The 14,561-nt window shown below is 36.1% G+C and overlaps 2 protein-coding genes across 2 annotated transcripts; one reads left to right on the forward strand and one right to left on the reverse strand.

Moving 5' to 3' along the window:
• Positions 1-2,990: 2,990 nt before the first annotated feature.
• LOC123312094 (cGMP-dependent protein kinase, isozyme 1-like) lies at positions 2,991-9,320 on the forward strand. Its single transcript, XM_044896324.1, has 2 exons — positions 2,991-3,357; positions 7,287-9,320. The coding sequence occupies exons 1-2, from the start codon at positions 3,143-3,145 to the stop codon at positions 9,046-9,048; spliced, it is 1,977 nt and encodes a 658-aa protein (XP_044752259.1). The 5' UTR covers positions 2,991-3,142; the 3' UTR covers positions 9,049-9,320.
• Positions 9,321-12,902: 3,582 nt separating this feature from the next.
• LOC123311206 (60S ribosomal protein L13a) lies at positions 12,903-14,410 on the reverse strand. The gene is made up of 5 exons (XM_044895033.1): positions 14,285-14,410; positions 13,960-14,090; positions 13,793-13,902; positions 13,472-13,617; positions 12,903-13,144 (listed from the first exon to the last, which is right to left on the reverse strand). The coding sequence occupies exons 1-5, from the start codon at positions 14,303-14,305 to the stop codon at positions 12,938-12,940; spliced, it is 615 nt and encodes a 204-aa protein (XP_044750968.1). The 5' UTR covers positions 14,306-14,410; the 3' UTR covers positions 12,903-12,937.
• Between the last annotated feature and the right edge of the window lie 151 nt (positions 14,411-14,561).

Here is a 14,561-nt window from a genome sequence, read left to right on the forward strand (position 1 = left end):
ACTCTTAAAATTTTGATTCTAAACATTATTTCGTAGATATATAGAAACATATTGATTTAGATTTCAGATGTATGAAATCCTGTTCACACAAGATATACTGCATTCGAATGAATTATTCCTTCGGTATTTTATTGCGGAAAAACAGTCCTAATCCTTTTTTTGTTGTTTGAGATCAATCTGCCATTACATTGTTCAGTTACAATCTTGAAATTCTCAATATAGAATTAGGCACCATAGCATGTATCTATTATTTATCAGATTCAAATTGTTAAGAAATAAATAAACTTTGCTTTAGTGCTTATGTCTCTTTCAGTATTATCATTCATTTCAGTATCATCTTAGAGTATGATCATTGAGGTTTTCATTCATTCATTCTCGTTACCGAGAATAAATCCACAAAACGAATCAAAAACAAAACCTATCGGTGCGATCAAACGTATAATTTCTTAAGGCTACTTGCGACTGTGTGCCCTCCTGTGACTGAAGAGACCCAACCGTGACACCCAACCACACTCCGGGAATGGATAGTCATCAACCAGATCTGGCTGCCGCTGTATTTTCCTCGAGTTTCCATCAAAAATTAAAACTGTGGATCCAAGACCTCCACTGTGACCTGTCTAACGCTAGTTGTTCTCAATTATGATTAGCATTAACTGGTTTTAGGGATTGATGCGGTATATCCTTAAACCGCCTATACTGGCCTCCTGGTTTTCAAGTTTCCTCTGTGAATTCGCCATACAGAGCTATTTTGGTCTTGCATCCTCAGAATGTGGCCGCTCCACCTGAGTCGGGCCCTCGTTACTAGAGACTAAACTGTTATACAACTTGCGCGCTGCAAGGCTTCTACATCTGAAACTTTGTGGAACTATCTGATGTGCATTATTTGTCTTAGATGACGTTGTTGCGTTTGTTCAAGCTGTTTAATATGTTGCCTGTAGGGCGTCCAACTTTAGCTTCCGTAAAGAAGCGTTGGGAGGACCACTGCTTTGTAAACAGCTGTCTTGGTCTTCAGATTGAGGTCGTGATTTTGAAACACTCTCTCCTTCAGGTTCCAGAATGCCCGCGATGTCGAATTGATACGGTTTTGTATTTCCGTGTCCAGGTTAGCCTTAGTATTTATGAAGCTTCCCAAGTATTTGAACTGCTCGACCTGTTCCAGAGTTTCAATCTCCAGGCTGATGTCTATTTGTAGGCTTTTGGTTTTGTCAATATTGAGTCTGAGGCCTAAAGCTTCGTATAAATGTTTGTATAGGTGAGGTTTTATAATCAATGGTATTATAACATATTAGATTGAATCGAAAATCATGTTAGCTTGCCGAACAATCCGAAACTGCTGATATTGCTACTGCCAGAATATCAAGAAAACGTTACACAAAAAGTCTTGACCTATATCAAAGACTATCAGTATCTATAGTCATATACATGAGAACAAAAAAGGTGAAAACTTTGAATTTGGACGACTTTGTCTTTGTCAATACACAAATGATAGCCCGAAAGATGCAGCGGTTTCGTGCGGGAAAGTAACACTTTTCACACGTGTTAGGAAAATATTTTAGGATATGTATACAGGGTATTTCATTAACATTTGGATATTCAGGATATTCATTTCTGCATTATTTGGAGTTTGAAAAATATTGAAGGACTTCGTTTGGAAATGCTTCGTTTTCAAGATACAGGGCGTTACATGTTTTCCAAATAAACATCAAATTCCTCGATATTTTCGGAAAGTCTTGACAGGACTGGACTCTTCTATCCTAGCTGAAGGCGGCTAAATTCAACAATTGTAATTTGAAAGCTTTTCGATGTAATAGAATTTTTGTTTGTTTAATTAATGATTATCTCTTCCAATTATGCGTTGTTTGTAAATTTACAAAATTGTCGTATTTGGAGGAGGAAAATGATCCATTCAAGAAATCTATGCTCTCTGAATTATAAATGGATAGTCAGGTATTGGACCTTACTTTTTGAAAGTGCTGATCTTCGACATTGTGAGATTGTAACACAATTTTGTGTCAGCTGATTCAAAAAATAATGACCTACAACTCATTTCATTTCAGCAATATCGCTATCGCCACTCACATCATATAATCATTATTTATTTAACCGGAAATGCATGTAAATCGGCCACTTAAATAATTTCATTCAACCAGGTGGGATATTAGATATTAATGAAGTACATAATTGGAATAATAGTTTTTCAGATGGCTCTAATCCATACAAAAAATGTGTGCCGTTTGAATTTATTATACATATACCTACTTCCAAAGCATTTTTCTTCCTTTCAGGATACTGAGAATAACATTTTTTTTTCGTGTAAAGGATGATGTTTTGGTACGAGGAGAAAAAAATTAATGATATAGTAGTCCTGTTTTTAGTCAATTTTCGCTCTTGGATACTTTTGAGTGGTTTGAAAACAAGAAACTTTCAAAATATCATAAAAAATCGATTTAGCAGTTTCGGAATCATAGGGGTTTGAATATTAATGATTTTTAGAAAACTAGTAGGCAAAATTATGCCTACTAGAGATAAGAGATGTTTGAGTGCTCTTTTCTGACTCTTTATATGAATTATATTAACCACTGCCCAATGGGCGGTGAAATGTGTCAAACACGTGCAAGTTTCAAACTAGCAGTCATTGCAGCAATATGGTTTTAACAACGAAATGATAAAAAGTGGGCAACAAATTGTCACGAATGCTATAGTAATAGGATTGTATAAGTACAACATCCTTTGACAATGGTTGCTATATCACAACCGGGTAGGTGAACTATTTTGAATTTTCTCAAATTCAAGACATTTCATTAAATCCACGCAATTTTTCTGTTTTCTTTCATTGAGTCACATTAAATTATGTCCTTCATTTCAACTCCATTCTTATTCGAGGTATGCGCTGATAAGAGGAAAATGTATGCAACAATGCATGAATAGCAAATAAGATCCAAGTTTTCGCATGAAACTTATTTCTAGAGGATAATTGTTTCGGCTCCATCAGATCTGAAAAGCCATACCTAATTTGAATCAATTATCATCTACGATAAAGAATGATCTCACAATAACCAAGATAAGATTGAAAAACATCGATTTCCCGTAGAATTAAGGTCCAGAATGCAAGTTCTCATTGAGTGTGTTGTTCTTGAATAAAATGCTAAACTGGCTGTCTCCCACTACCAGGAGTACGTACACGCTGAAAAATGAAGAGGAAAATGTGTTTGTCGAAAAATATAGGCAGCTGGACGAATACCATGACGAGGAGGAAGTGAAACAGAATGTGAACAGAGGAGAGAGAAGATTCGCTGTCCTTTGGGAGCCAGTCAAGGATTCGAACAGATCCATCCCTGTTTTCGTCAAGAGCGAAAGGTAAGGACGTGTGAAATAAAACCACCAAAAAAAATTCTATAATGAATATTCAGCTATCAATCGACTTCACGGAAATTAAAAAAATTAATATGGTTTAATAATTATTTTATAATTTCAATTGTTGATGTGAAACTTGATTGAAGTGAAGGATTCATTGAAGCTATGTGAAGCTGGCACCCCCAAATGCGAATTTTGAAACAAAAATTTCAGGGTGGTTTGTTCATCTTAGGTCTATGTTTGTCCACCCTTTTTTCATTTGTCCAGGCACCGTTTTAGAGATATCGGAAAAGAATTTTTCAGTTCATTTTCTGAGCAGCACCCACAAATCGCAAAAACTTATTTTGGATAGTATAGAACGTTTGTCCAACGTAAGTTCACTTTTTTCCACCAAATTTTTTCATTTGTCTACCCACAGAACGGTAGAAATCAATCTTTGAAAATTTTAGAAAGTGTGAATTTGGCACCCCCAAATGAAAATTTTTGAACCAAAATTTCAAGATCGTTTGTCCATCGTAGGTCCATGTTTGTCCACCTTTTATTTTCATTTGTCCAGGTACCGTTCTAGAGAAATCGGAAAAGAACTTTTTTCGATTTATTTTCTGAGCAGCACCCCCAAATTTAAAGGTCAGCTTTCGAGTCGTTTATCTCTCAATAAAAGTAACCGTAGATGGAAATGTGATACCATATTCTGAAAGAGCAACTCTTTTAGTAATAAATCTGAAGATTTCATTCATCTCGGTGCAACCGTTCGGTCTTGACGAATTTTTAACTGAACTCAGCTTTTTCAGGATTTTTCGAAGGTCAGCTTTCGAGTCTTTTATCTCTCAATAAAAGTAAACGTAGATGGAAATGTGATACATATTCTGAAAAAGCAACTCTTCTAGTAATAAATCTGAAAATCTCATCCATCTCGGCGTAACCATTCGGTCTTGACGAATTTCTGCTCAGAAAATGCACAGAAAAAACTTATTTTTCCAAATCTCTCAAACGATGTCCGCACAAATGAAAAAAAAAAGGTGGACAAACATGGACCTACGATGGACAAACGATCCTGAAATTTTGGTTCAAAAATTTTCATTTGGGGGTGCCAACTTCACACTTTCCAAAATTTTCAAAGATTGATTGCTACGGTTCTGTGGGTGGACAAATGAAAAAATTTGGTGGACAAAGTGGACTTACGTTGGACAAACGATCTGTGCCATCCAAAATAAGTTTTTGCGATTTGGGGGTTCTGCTCAGAAAATGAACCGAAAAAAGTTCTTTTCCGATATCTCTAAAACGGTGCCTGGACAAATGAAAAAAAAGGTGGACAAATATGGACCTTCGATGGACAAACGAGTGAACGACCCTGAATTTACTGTTTCAAAATTCGCATTTGGGGGTGCCATAGCATAGCTATTCATTGGGCTATTTTCATCATTATGAACTATTATAATTTGCTCCTGACAAATTAGTGCAAGAATTTACGCAGGAGCAAATCGTTGATTTCTTTTTTAATTGATTTTGTTTCAGAGATTGGGAGTGAAAACCCTAAAAAGTTTATGAAGAGATATTATAATCGGCGTTTCGGCATGGATTTTCCAGCCGCCTTTAGGGGTTATCTCGTTTTTAATTCAATATCTAACTTTATTTATCAATAAGATAAAAAGTCATCCATTATGGTACAAGGATGGATGAAAATCTACAAAACGTACGGGTTTAGTTAGCGACGAGTTTACAGGCAGAAATTGAAGCTGTCCATACCAAATACACGAAAAACCTGGCTTTCTATGTATGCGCCTGCTAGAAAAACCACCAAAAAAGGGAGGCACACAAAAACATAGAAAGATAAAATCTACTTCTATATCATTGGATGAACATGGAGGCAGAAGCAACACTCATTGCAGCTGCCTGAACTCTCTGCTGACCTAGGAATTCCTCAACACTTAAAGGCAACTAAATGAAAAAAGTTACCCTTTAATAAGTGCCTGTGGCATGGAAAAAAAGAGATGAACTCGCGAAAAGTAGTTATATAATACGTTAAGTCTACTTGACCTGGAACTTTTTGTAGTTTGGAAAAAGACCTAAGTGGCACTATTTACCAATGGATGAAAGAACTCCACGATACTCGTACAAGGAAGGATTCTTTGAATTTTAGCTTTACATTCATGTAAAACGGCTTCTTCAGAAGTTGTTACATATAATAGTACAGCTGGCGTGGACAGATCTTATATTTTGTAGAACAGCTGACGGGGCACTATCGTTACAAAAACCTTCTGCATTGATTGCTTGAGGCTAATAGTAGTTAATAGCTTCTCACAAATCTGCTTTCTGAATATGACGTATTGGCATATTTTAGTGTTGAAGCTGCTCCATTTTCTGAAAACCTTCAGCTTCAGCACACATATATTTTCAAATGTATGACTTCTTATGTCTTTTCTACGCTCTGGATTTGAGTGAAAGAGGGACGTCCCGAGTGCATCTCTTCGGTCTTCTTTTTCGCAAGCACAGTCTGCAGTGGATTATAAGTCAAGATTTTAGTCCTATCGGCTAGTACTAGTTTTGTTGAAGTTTGTTTCGAAATGTCTTAGAGGAAAATTTTCGCGTATTATAGGTTGGAATTATTTAGCCATTGTTCCTCATTATATCTATTATATCACTATATAGCTTTGCACCAATTTGCGCTAAAATTTCTGATGCCTCATCATGTCTTAGAAGTTGTAGTGAGGCAAGGGTGACTTTAATGTTCACACTGGGCCTAGCCAGGGTGGCTGGTTCCAAACTGACTGTGGTGTACGTACAAAAGATGATGGATTCAAGTTCTTTATCGGCTTGAATGGCACTTAAGTATATAGTAGTTCTATAAGGACGATAAACATTACTTTCTATTATCACTCTATCATATTCTCAGGGTTAATTGATTTATTTTCACATATGGTATATGAAATTTGATTCCACTGTTGTTGACCCACCTTTCTAACAGCAGGTAGGCAGCAGTTCTTATGGTTTTGATAGGTTTGCAGTTGCAAGTGTGCCGAAAATCAGTTAACAGGCCAAGTTCCATTTTGAGTAGGTCATCAGTATACGCGCAATAATCTGTCTTTCCAGAAACTAAAGTATTTTTGCGGTAATAGCTTTTGACTTTAGGCATGCGATCTGAAAGCCCATGCCTTATGCCTGCATCTACTTCTACGTGAGGTGCCTATTCTGGGCCGAGCTAAGGCCTTGTGGACCACTCTGTCCATCCACATGCAGATGAAAAGAATCACACCCTAAGACACGCCGACAAAAATGCTACCAGTCGACAGAGCTGAGTCCCTTTCATTATAGGGAGTGGGTTTTAGGTTTCCAAGGTGTGTTGTTTTCTTAACTCAGAATTGTCTTCAACAGTGCTCCTGCGCCAGAGGCACTAGGAACAACTAGTTTGTTCGATTTTCTTCAAATGTTTATTTAACATGTAGCCAATTATTGCACCAGACTTAAGTCCAGGAACTTTTTGAGACCAGCATTAAAGGACGGTCTCCCATAATGACAAGCCTCGACTTGCTGAGTCACTGTGTGATATAAGGTCACCCACCAGCCAAATGCCATCGGTATGGCCTTAGTGCCATTAGTGATGGTTTATTATGTTGTCCGTTCAGAATCTCAACTTAAAGGACTCACATAGCTGCCTTAGGGGTAGTCCGAAAATCACTAATAAGTGCAAAGCAGACGCGTCTCTGTAAACGGCTCAGTTTCTGGTGCCTAGAGATTTGTTGACTTTTATAAGTTATAAGAAATATAAGAATACTGCATTCTTATAACTTGGATGCTATATAATAGATACAGCCACCTAGTCGTCTCTGTAATATAGCCAAACACTATTTGTGGTCTTATGCTGGTAGTGACACCATGATTCATTTCACACTATCCGAATGCAATATATGTACTAACATTTTTCTTTTCTCCAGGGATAAGGAGCAGATCAAGTACGCCATAGAGAATGACGATTTCCTCAGCAAAGTCATCGTTGGAAAACGTCTACAGAAGGTCATAGATGCCATGTATGTCCGAGAAATCAAGCAGAAAGAAAAAATCATCAAGGAAGGGCAACAAGGAAAGCATTTATACATTATTGCAAGCGGAAAATTCGAAGTTTCGACGGAGGAAAAAGGCATTGTTAACACACTGAATGTAGGTAAAGTGTTTGGAGAACTGGCCATTTTATACAACGCCAGAAGACAAGCTACAGTTAAGGCTCTAACACCGAGTAAAGTATGGGTACTTGACAGAGAAATATATCAGACTATTGTTAGTATTTATAAAATAGAAGAAAGGAATGAAAGACTCAAATTTCTACAGGAATGCCCAGTTCTGAACGAAGTTGACGAAAGAGTGCTGAAAAAAGTGGCAGAATTCCTACAGAAAGAATATTTCGCGGCCGGAAAAGTGATATTCAGAGAAGGAGATGCAGCAGACAAATTTTATATCATAACAGCCGGTACAGCAGCTATTATGAAAGAGAACGAGGGTCTAAAAGGTTATTTATCTAAAGGGAAATGCTTTGGTGAGAGAGCTATACTCTCTCAAGGGCCTAGACAAGCAACAGTAATATCGAAAGACTCCGGAGTAGAATGTTTAACACTGTCTGTACAGCATTTTATGAACCACTTCGGGAACATAAGGGACATAACGAAAGTCTCCATACCAGCGTTGCCAGAAAAACCGCTGGAGGTCCAAGAACGTTCGGAGAAATATAAACAGCTAAAACCGTCAGATTTCAAGATCATACAAACGATTGGAGAAGGTGGTTTCGGCATAGTAGAATTCATCCAAAACAAGAAAGATCCCACCATGACATTCGCTTTGAAACGCTTAAAAAGGATCGAGATGGTCAGAGATAAGCTATACCGCCATATCATAAACGAACGAGACATACAAATGGCCTGCGAATCTCCCTTTATAGTCAAACTGTATAAGACCCACAAAGATAAGAGATATCTTTTCTTCTGGCTTGAGATGTGCTTAGGTGGTGAAGTTCACAAATGGTTGATGAATCAGAGGAGAGGAAGATTCGATGAACCAAGCGCAAGATTTATTGCTGCTTGTCTTTTAGAAGCCCTCAATTATTTGCACGAGAGAGGTATAATTTACAGAGACGTTAAACCTGAGAATTTACTAGTGGATAGCAAAGGTTACGTAAAATTGGCAGATTTTAGCTTTGTGAAGAAACTGAGCCCTCATGAAAGGACATCCACGTTTGTTGGTACCCCTGAATACGTAGCTCCTGAGATTTTAGCTTCAATGGATTACGATAGAGCTGTTGACTTATGGGCTTTCGGCATTCTTATTTTCGAATTGTTAAATGGTAATAGTCCGTTTTCTGACAAATATAACGATACGGCGACAATATATCGCAACATACAAAGAGGGTTCAACAAAGTGAGAATTCCATCATATTTCAGTGTAGAAGCTATATCAATTCTAACGTCCTTGTTATGTCACAATCCAGAAGAAAGATTAGGTTATAGAATTGGGGGCACATATAGTATACAAAACCACCCATGGTTCTCCAAATCTAATTTTAACTGGGAAGATTTAAAGCTGCTAAAAATGGTCTCACCGATTCATCCGAAATTATCCAGCAATGTGGATTTACGTTATATGAACATTGTTAGAGGAAAGCCTAGCATTCCTGCGGACGACAAAACTGATTACTTCAAAGATTTTTAAAGGTTTTTCGATTCGACCAGTTAAAAACATTGAAAAAAATCGCAGAACTAAGATTTTTTGCATGTTTTGTGTTTGAAATAGTTTTCGATCCATGGCAGTTTCCAAACAAAATGCAATCATAATGATTACCATATGTACTCTTCATGGTTAAGCTGCAGATGAAATATGAGGGGGAAAAGTAAGAAAAGCTGCATTTGGTCTTTCAACGATCAACGTATTCGACAAGAAGAAAGTTATTTGTTAATCGTGTTGAACTATTTGTGGAGAACGAAGTAAAAATGCTCGCATAATTTCAAGAAACACTTCTTCCCAATCTTTCCTTATCATTTTTGCCAATTCGGTTCGATTGAAAAGAAATAGGCTGTTGAAAATCCATAAAAAAATATAATTTTCAGATATACCTCATAAACGATTTGATCGAATGGGGTTATTTTCGGAATATAGATTTTCACCGAATCTTCTCCGAATACAAAATTTCCTCCATATCTTTCGGTATCTTGAAAGGATGTTATACGCTCACTAATGAATATATTGGACCATTTTGGAAAATGAAAGTGACACTATGCACATCTTGTGGATCCTTTAAACAGAGTTTCATTCAGCCAAAGTAGTGGGTACCCAATTTTTAAAATTTCACAGATACTTCAAATTACTCGAAAACGGCGCATTATACGAGAAAATATGAAGAATACTTTTATTTTACAAAACGTTGAAATATTCATTAGATAGCGTCCAACTCAGTTTTTAGTTTCAATAAGAGTTGGGTTTTTTGAATTTTTACTATTTTTGTGGTACGTTATTGTCATAATGAGAACACTGGAAGATGTGGGTGATATCTTGTGTTCGAAAAAGATTCATCAAATAAATGAAAAACTATATTACGAAATTCATTTCATTCGATAAAACCGTTTGTGAGATGTATCTTTTATATGTAACCATCAGAGCTCGTACAAGCTCACAGAGCTTCTGAGGAGTACTTCGGTACCTACGGAGAATCAGGATTAAGTAATAAAATAATAATAATTTATTAATTTTTTTTCTTTGTCCTTTTATCCATATTTGTTTCTCGAGTAGATTATTCAAATATATATTATTTTATTTATGATCCTTTTTTGACTTATTTGTGATGTTGCCTTCTTCCTATTGCGTTTCAATGTTGAATATTGAATCATCTATTGTAGAGTCCTGTGGACGATTTTAAATGACTCGAAGCTTCGGCGTTTTGTCAAATTTTGTTTCTTCAACGACCTATAAAAGGACCCTCTTAAATAATTACGAAATTTTATCTTTTAAACCGAGTCGATTCGGAAAACATGGTAAAGGGAAAATGATTTTTTTTCTTTCTTTTGACCTCTGTTGAAATATTTGTAGGACGCAGCAACGTCATCTAAGACAGATAATGCACATCAGATGGTTTCACAAAGTTTCGAATGCAGAAGTCTTGCAGCGCGCGAGTTGTACAACAATTGAGACTCAAGTAACGAGGGCCCGACTCAGATGGAGCGGCCACATTCTGAGGATGCAAGACACAAGACTCCCCAAAATAGCTCTATACGGCGAACTCACTGAGGGAGCCCGGAAACCAGGAGGCCAGTATAAGCGGTTTAAGGATACACTACATCAATCCCTAAAATCAGTTAATGCTAATCATAACTGGGAACAACTAGCGTTAGACAGGTCACAGTGGAGGTCTTTGGTCCACAGTTATAGTGGAGAATCGAGAAGGATACAGCGACGGCCAGATCTGGTTGGAGACTATCCATGCCCTGAGTGTGGAAGGATCTGCAGGTCACGGTTGGGTCTCTTTAGTCACAGGAGGGCACACAGTCGCAACTAGCACTAAGAAGTTACAAGTCTGTTCGAATTTTTTTTCTTCTTCTTTTGTAGATTTATTCCCGGTAACGGGATACAGCAATGAATGAATGAATGTAGGACTCAAAGACTCGCCATATATATAGTAGGTAAGCTAATCTAGTCCTTCTCTTGCTGTCAGATATTATTGAAAAAATAAGCGACATCTAGATAATAAAAATTCAGGAATTTAAAAATTTTTTAACGTTTTTTTACGTTTTTAACGTTTTCTTACGCGCGTTCAAAAAAATTTGTCGTGAAGTAGGCAGAATAGGGTACATGGAATTTGATGGGAGCAGGTGGATATTCTATATCGTCACCTCAGGGCAACAGTGGGACAAGTTGGAAATTTGCGATTTTGGGATATATCTCCATTTTTGTGTTCCAAATAATGAAAATAAACGAGTGTAACACTGAGATATGTGTTTTAGGTTTTAGTTATTAAAAGATCAGTTAGTAGAAAACTTATCCATAGTTGAATTATTAGAATATTTTTAAACTCGATTTTCTCGGAACTTGAATTTTTCACTTTTCTAAAAGAACTTTCTTTTAGAGTTCAATGTAAAAGCTAACGTCCAGTTTCATAATCGAATTTAACGTCACTTTAAGCTTAAAGCTTCCTTTACTGTCATTTTTAGTAGGGTTAAAGGAAGCTTTAAAATTAAAGGGACTTTAGGTTTGATTATGAAACCGGCTGTAAGCATAGAGAAAGGGTCTCTTGTCTCTGGCTGTAAATGTTCCTTTCAAGAACAGAGAATATTAATCCTTCAAAATTCCAGAACCTACTTGACGAAATTTTTTTTTAACCCTATGTTATATAATACATAGGTATATGTATATACATGAGAGTTCCGAATGTTATTTGTTAAATTTCAAGGAAATGTCGAATTATTGTTGCATATGTCAATAAAATAAATTTAAATCATGACTGTTAATTATGAATCTGATCTTATATATATATTATGAATTATTCCCTACCGACCCTACCCTACACATTTCCACTGTTAGCAAAGTCGTAACCAACTCAAAACAAAAGAAATTTAACCTAAGTTTCTGTTCACAGAAAGAGGGTCCATATCATGCTATCGACACATTTTTCTAAGTATGGAGTATGGGTACAATAAATACCAGTAACAAAGATTATAGAGTTAGTTATTAACTTAACTCTATAATCTTTGACCAGTAGGGCGAAAAAGAAATGAGATTCGAGAACGTCGACGTTCGACAGCAACCCAAGAAAACATGCGGTATATAAACCAATAAACCATACCATATTCGAGACTCTGAAGGCGAGAGTCTCGTATCGCATCGTCTCGTTTTCAAGCATTCAAATAATGCTTACCTAGCTCTTGAAATGTATAATAGTTCAGAGTGTTTAGACGAAGCATGAATTATAAAAATTGTAGACTATTGCTCGAATAGGACCACGACAAAACGTTTCCATATCAGAGGAAATTGAGCCAATTTTATTCTATAACTGTGAAAATGATATAAGACACTAAAACTAAAATATTAAAAGATTCTTTGTCTCATTAATACTAGTCCAAATTTGAGGTTCTTCAATATGGAAACGGGTGTTCAAAATTTTTAAAAATTACGAAAAACATGATAATCCAATGAAATAAGCATAAAAAAGACATTTCATATATTTGGGAAACTGAAATTTCGAAAATAGGTCACCCACACCAGAAGATCAGTTCCTTACGCGTTAATCCGGTTTAGCGGCAGTTAGTCACAAGTTGTTAAGAGTTACTGTAGCGGAAGTTATTAACTGTTGCAGATATTAATAACCCTTAGGCTATTCCACAGCTTAGGATCGAAATTTTTCTTTGAATAACTGTGGTTACAAGTTACAAACGTTAATTGTAGCACAGATTTAATTTAAGATTACTGCTATCTCACTAATATAAATCAGTATAGATCATTTTACCTATATTTTGTATAACATATTACTTTTGTTTGATGGAATTCTGATCGAGATGGAATGAAGGAAACAATTGATATTCTTTTTATAAATTTATTTAACTTAAAAGCTCTTTCAATTATATCCAGACTTATTAATTACAGCAGTGAAGGGAGCTACTTGCTTAGCAACCTTTTGTCCTGCCTGTTTAGTCAATTTCTTAAGTTTGTCACGTTTACGGATTGACAATACATCTCTAACCTTACGCTTATTTTCCAAAGTCCTGACAACAGCCTGGTATTTCCATCCAACCTCATTGGACAAGCGTCCTACATGGCAGAACTGTAAAAATAAGAAATGGTTCACAACTCGTTCAACTATGGATGATATGAAATTAAGTAAGAAATTAAATCATTGACAGTTTATCATCATTGTTTTTCAAATAATGTAGGTAAAGTTTCTTTTAATCATGTTGATGGTACCTCAAAGGACACAAATATTATATCGACTGGCAACAATTTATAACGAGATATTGCAGTACCACATTAATTTACTCAAACTGCACTGGCTTGTAAATTCTAATACCATTGCTGAACAACTTCTCTTGGATCTTTTCTAGGACTACTCTGAATGCAAACTAAAGGCTGCTAAAATGTAAACTGAACTTACCTTTCTGCCTGGTTTGAGGCACATTACTCTGAGAGCTCCAGGTACCACAACACGCTTCCTCCTATCATAAGGTGGTGGAATACCTTCGTATGCCTTCAGCCTCCTAAGAGCTTGCTTACCACGTTCAGTTTTGTGGGGTACCATTCCTACAATGAAATTGTTTAATACCATAACAACAACATTTCATCAGGTTTTCAAACGTAAACATGTATTCTCATTTTTCTTTGAATTGATATCATAGGACCTCAAATAATGTAGGTAATATATAATAATCATAGAACAATGAATTTCAAGTTGAAAGTAAAATTCTTCTAAACATACCTCTTACTGTCTTCCAGAAAATTCTGGATGGGGCTCTGTAATGGAAAGGTCCACGGGCTGGATTCACATTACAGCGCTTACGTAGGAAGGAAAGGTATTTCAATTTGTTCCTACAATTAAGCAAACATTGAATTCATCATAGTTAGTCTATTTACAACGTTTTTTACCTTTCAAAATTTCCAGAGATATTTAATTGCTCGCATCTTACTACGACAATTCTGTCTCCGTTTAATAATTCTTTTGCTACTTGAGCAGCTAATCTGCCAAGAAGGTGACCCTTTCCATCGACGATCCGCGGCTGAAAAATACGAAAATATAAACGGCGTAAGTAGAGAAACACGTGTGGACCACATAGAGGTTAACAATTAAGACGACATAAACTGGATAAAAATTTAACGGATGCATTATGTATGTGAAACTTAGATTTCTTAATTGAATTTGGACATGGGAAAATATGGATTTAAAATATATTTTCAAGTAATTCTCCATTACCTTGTTGCTGAAACCCGTCATCTTGGCACGTCTTCACTCCCAAAAGAATCTGTGCTTCGTTCTGAAGCGCGTTCACAGGATGTTGATCATAGATCATAGATATAATGTCAAATGTGATTTCCTTTTTCTACGCGGTAAATTCAAACTTTGCAGCATGAATAATATGACATTTTATATGGAATACAAATTTTAATTGTTCTCTTCGAGATATTTCAGTATAATTCTGTTCAATCTACAATGAACCATTGCAATTCTTACTATAATTCTAATTTCATCC

This window comes from Coccinella septempunctata, chromosome 4 (assembly GCF_907165205.1).
Source record: "Coccinella septempunctata chromosome 4, icCocSept1.1, whole genome shotgun sequence".
Lineage (NCBI taxonomy): Eukaryota > Metazoa > Arthropoda > Insecta > Coleoptera > Coccinellidae > Coccinella > Coccinella septempunctata.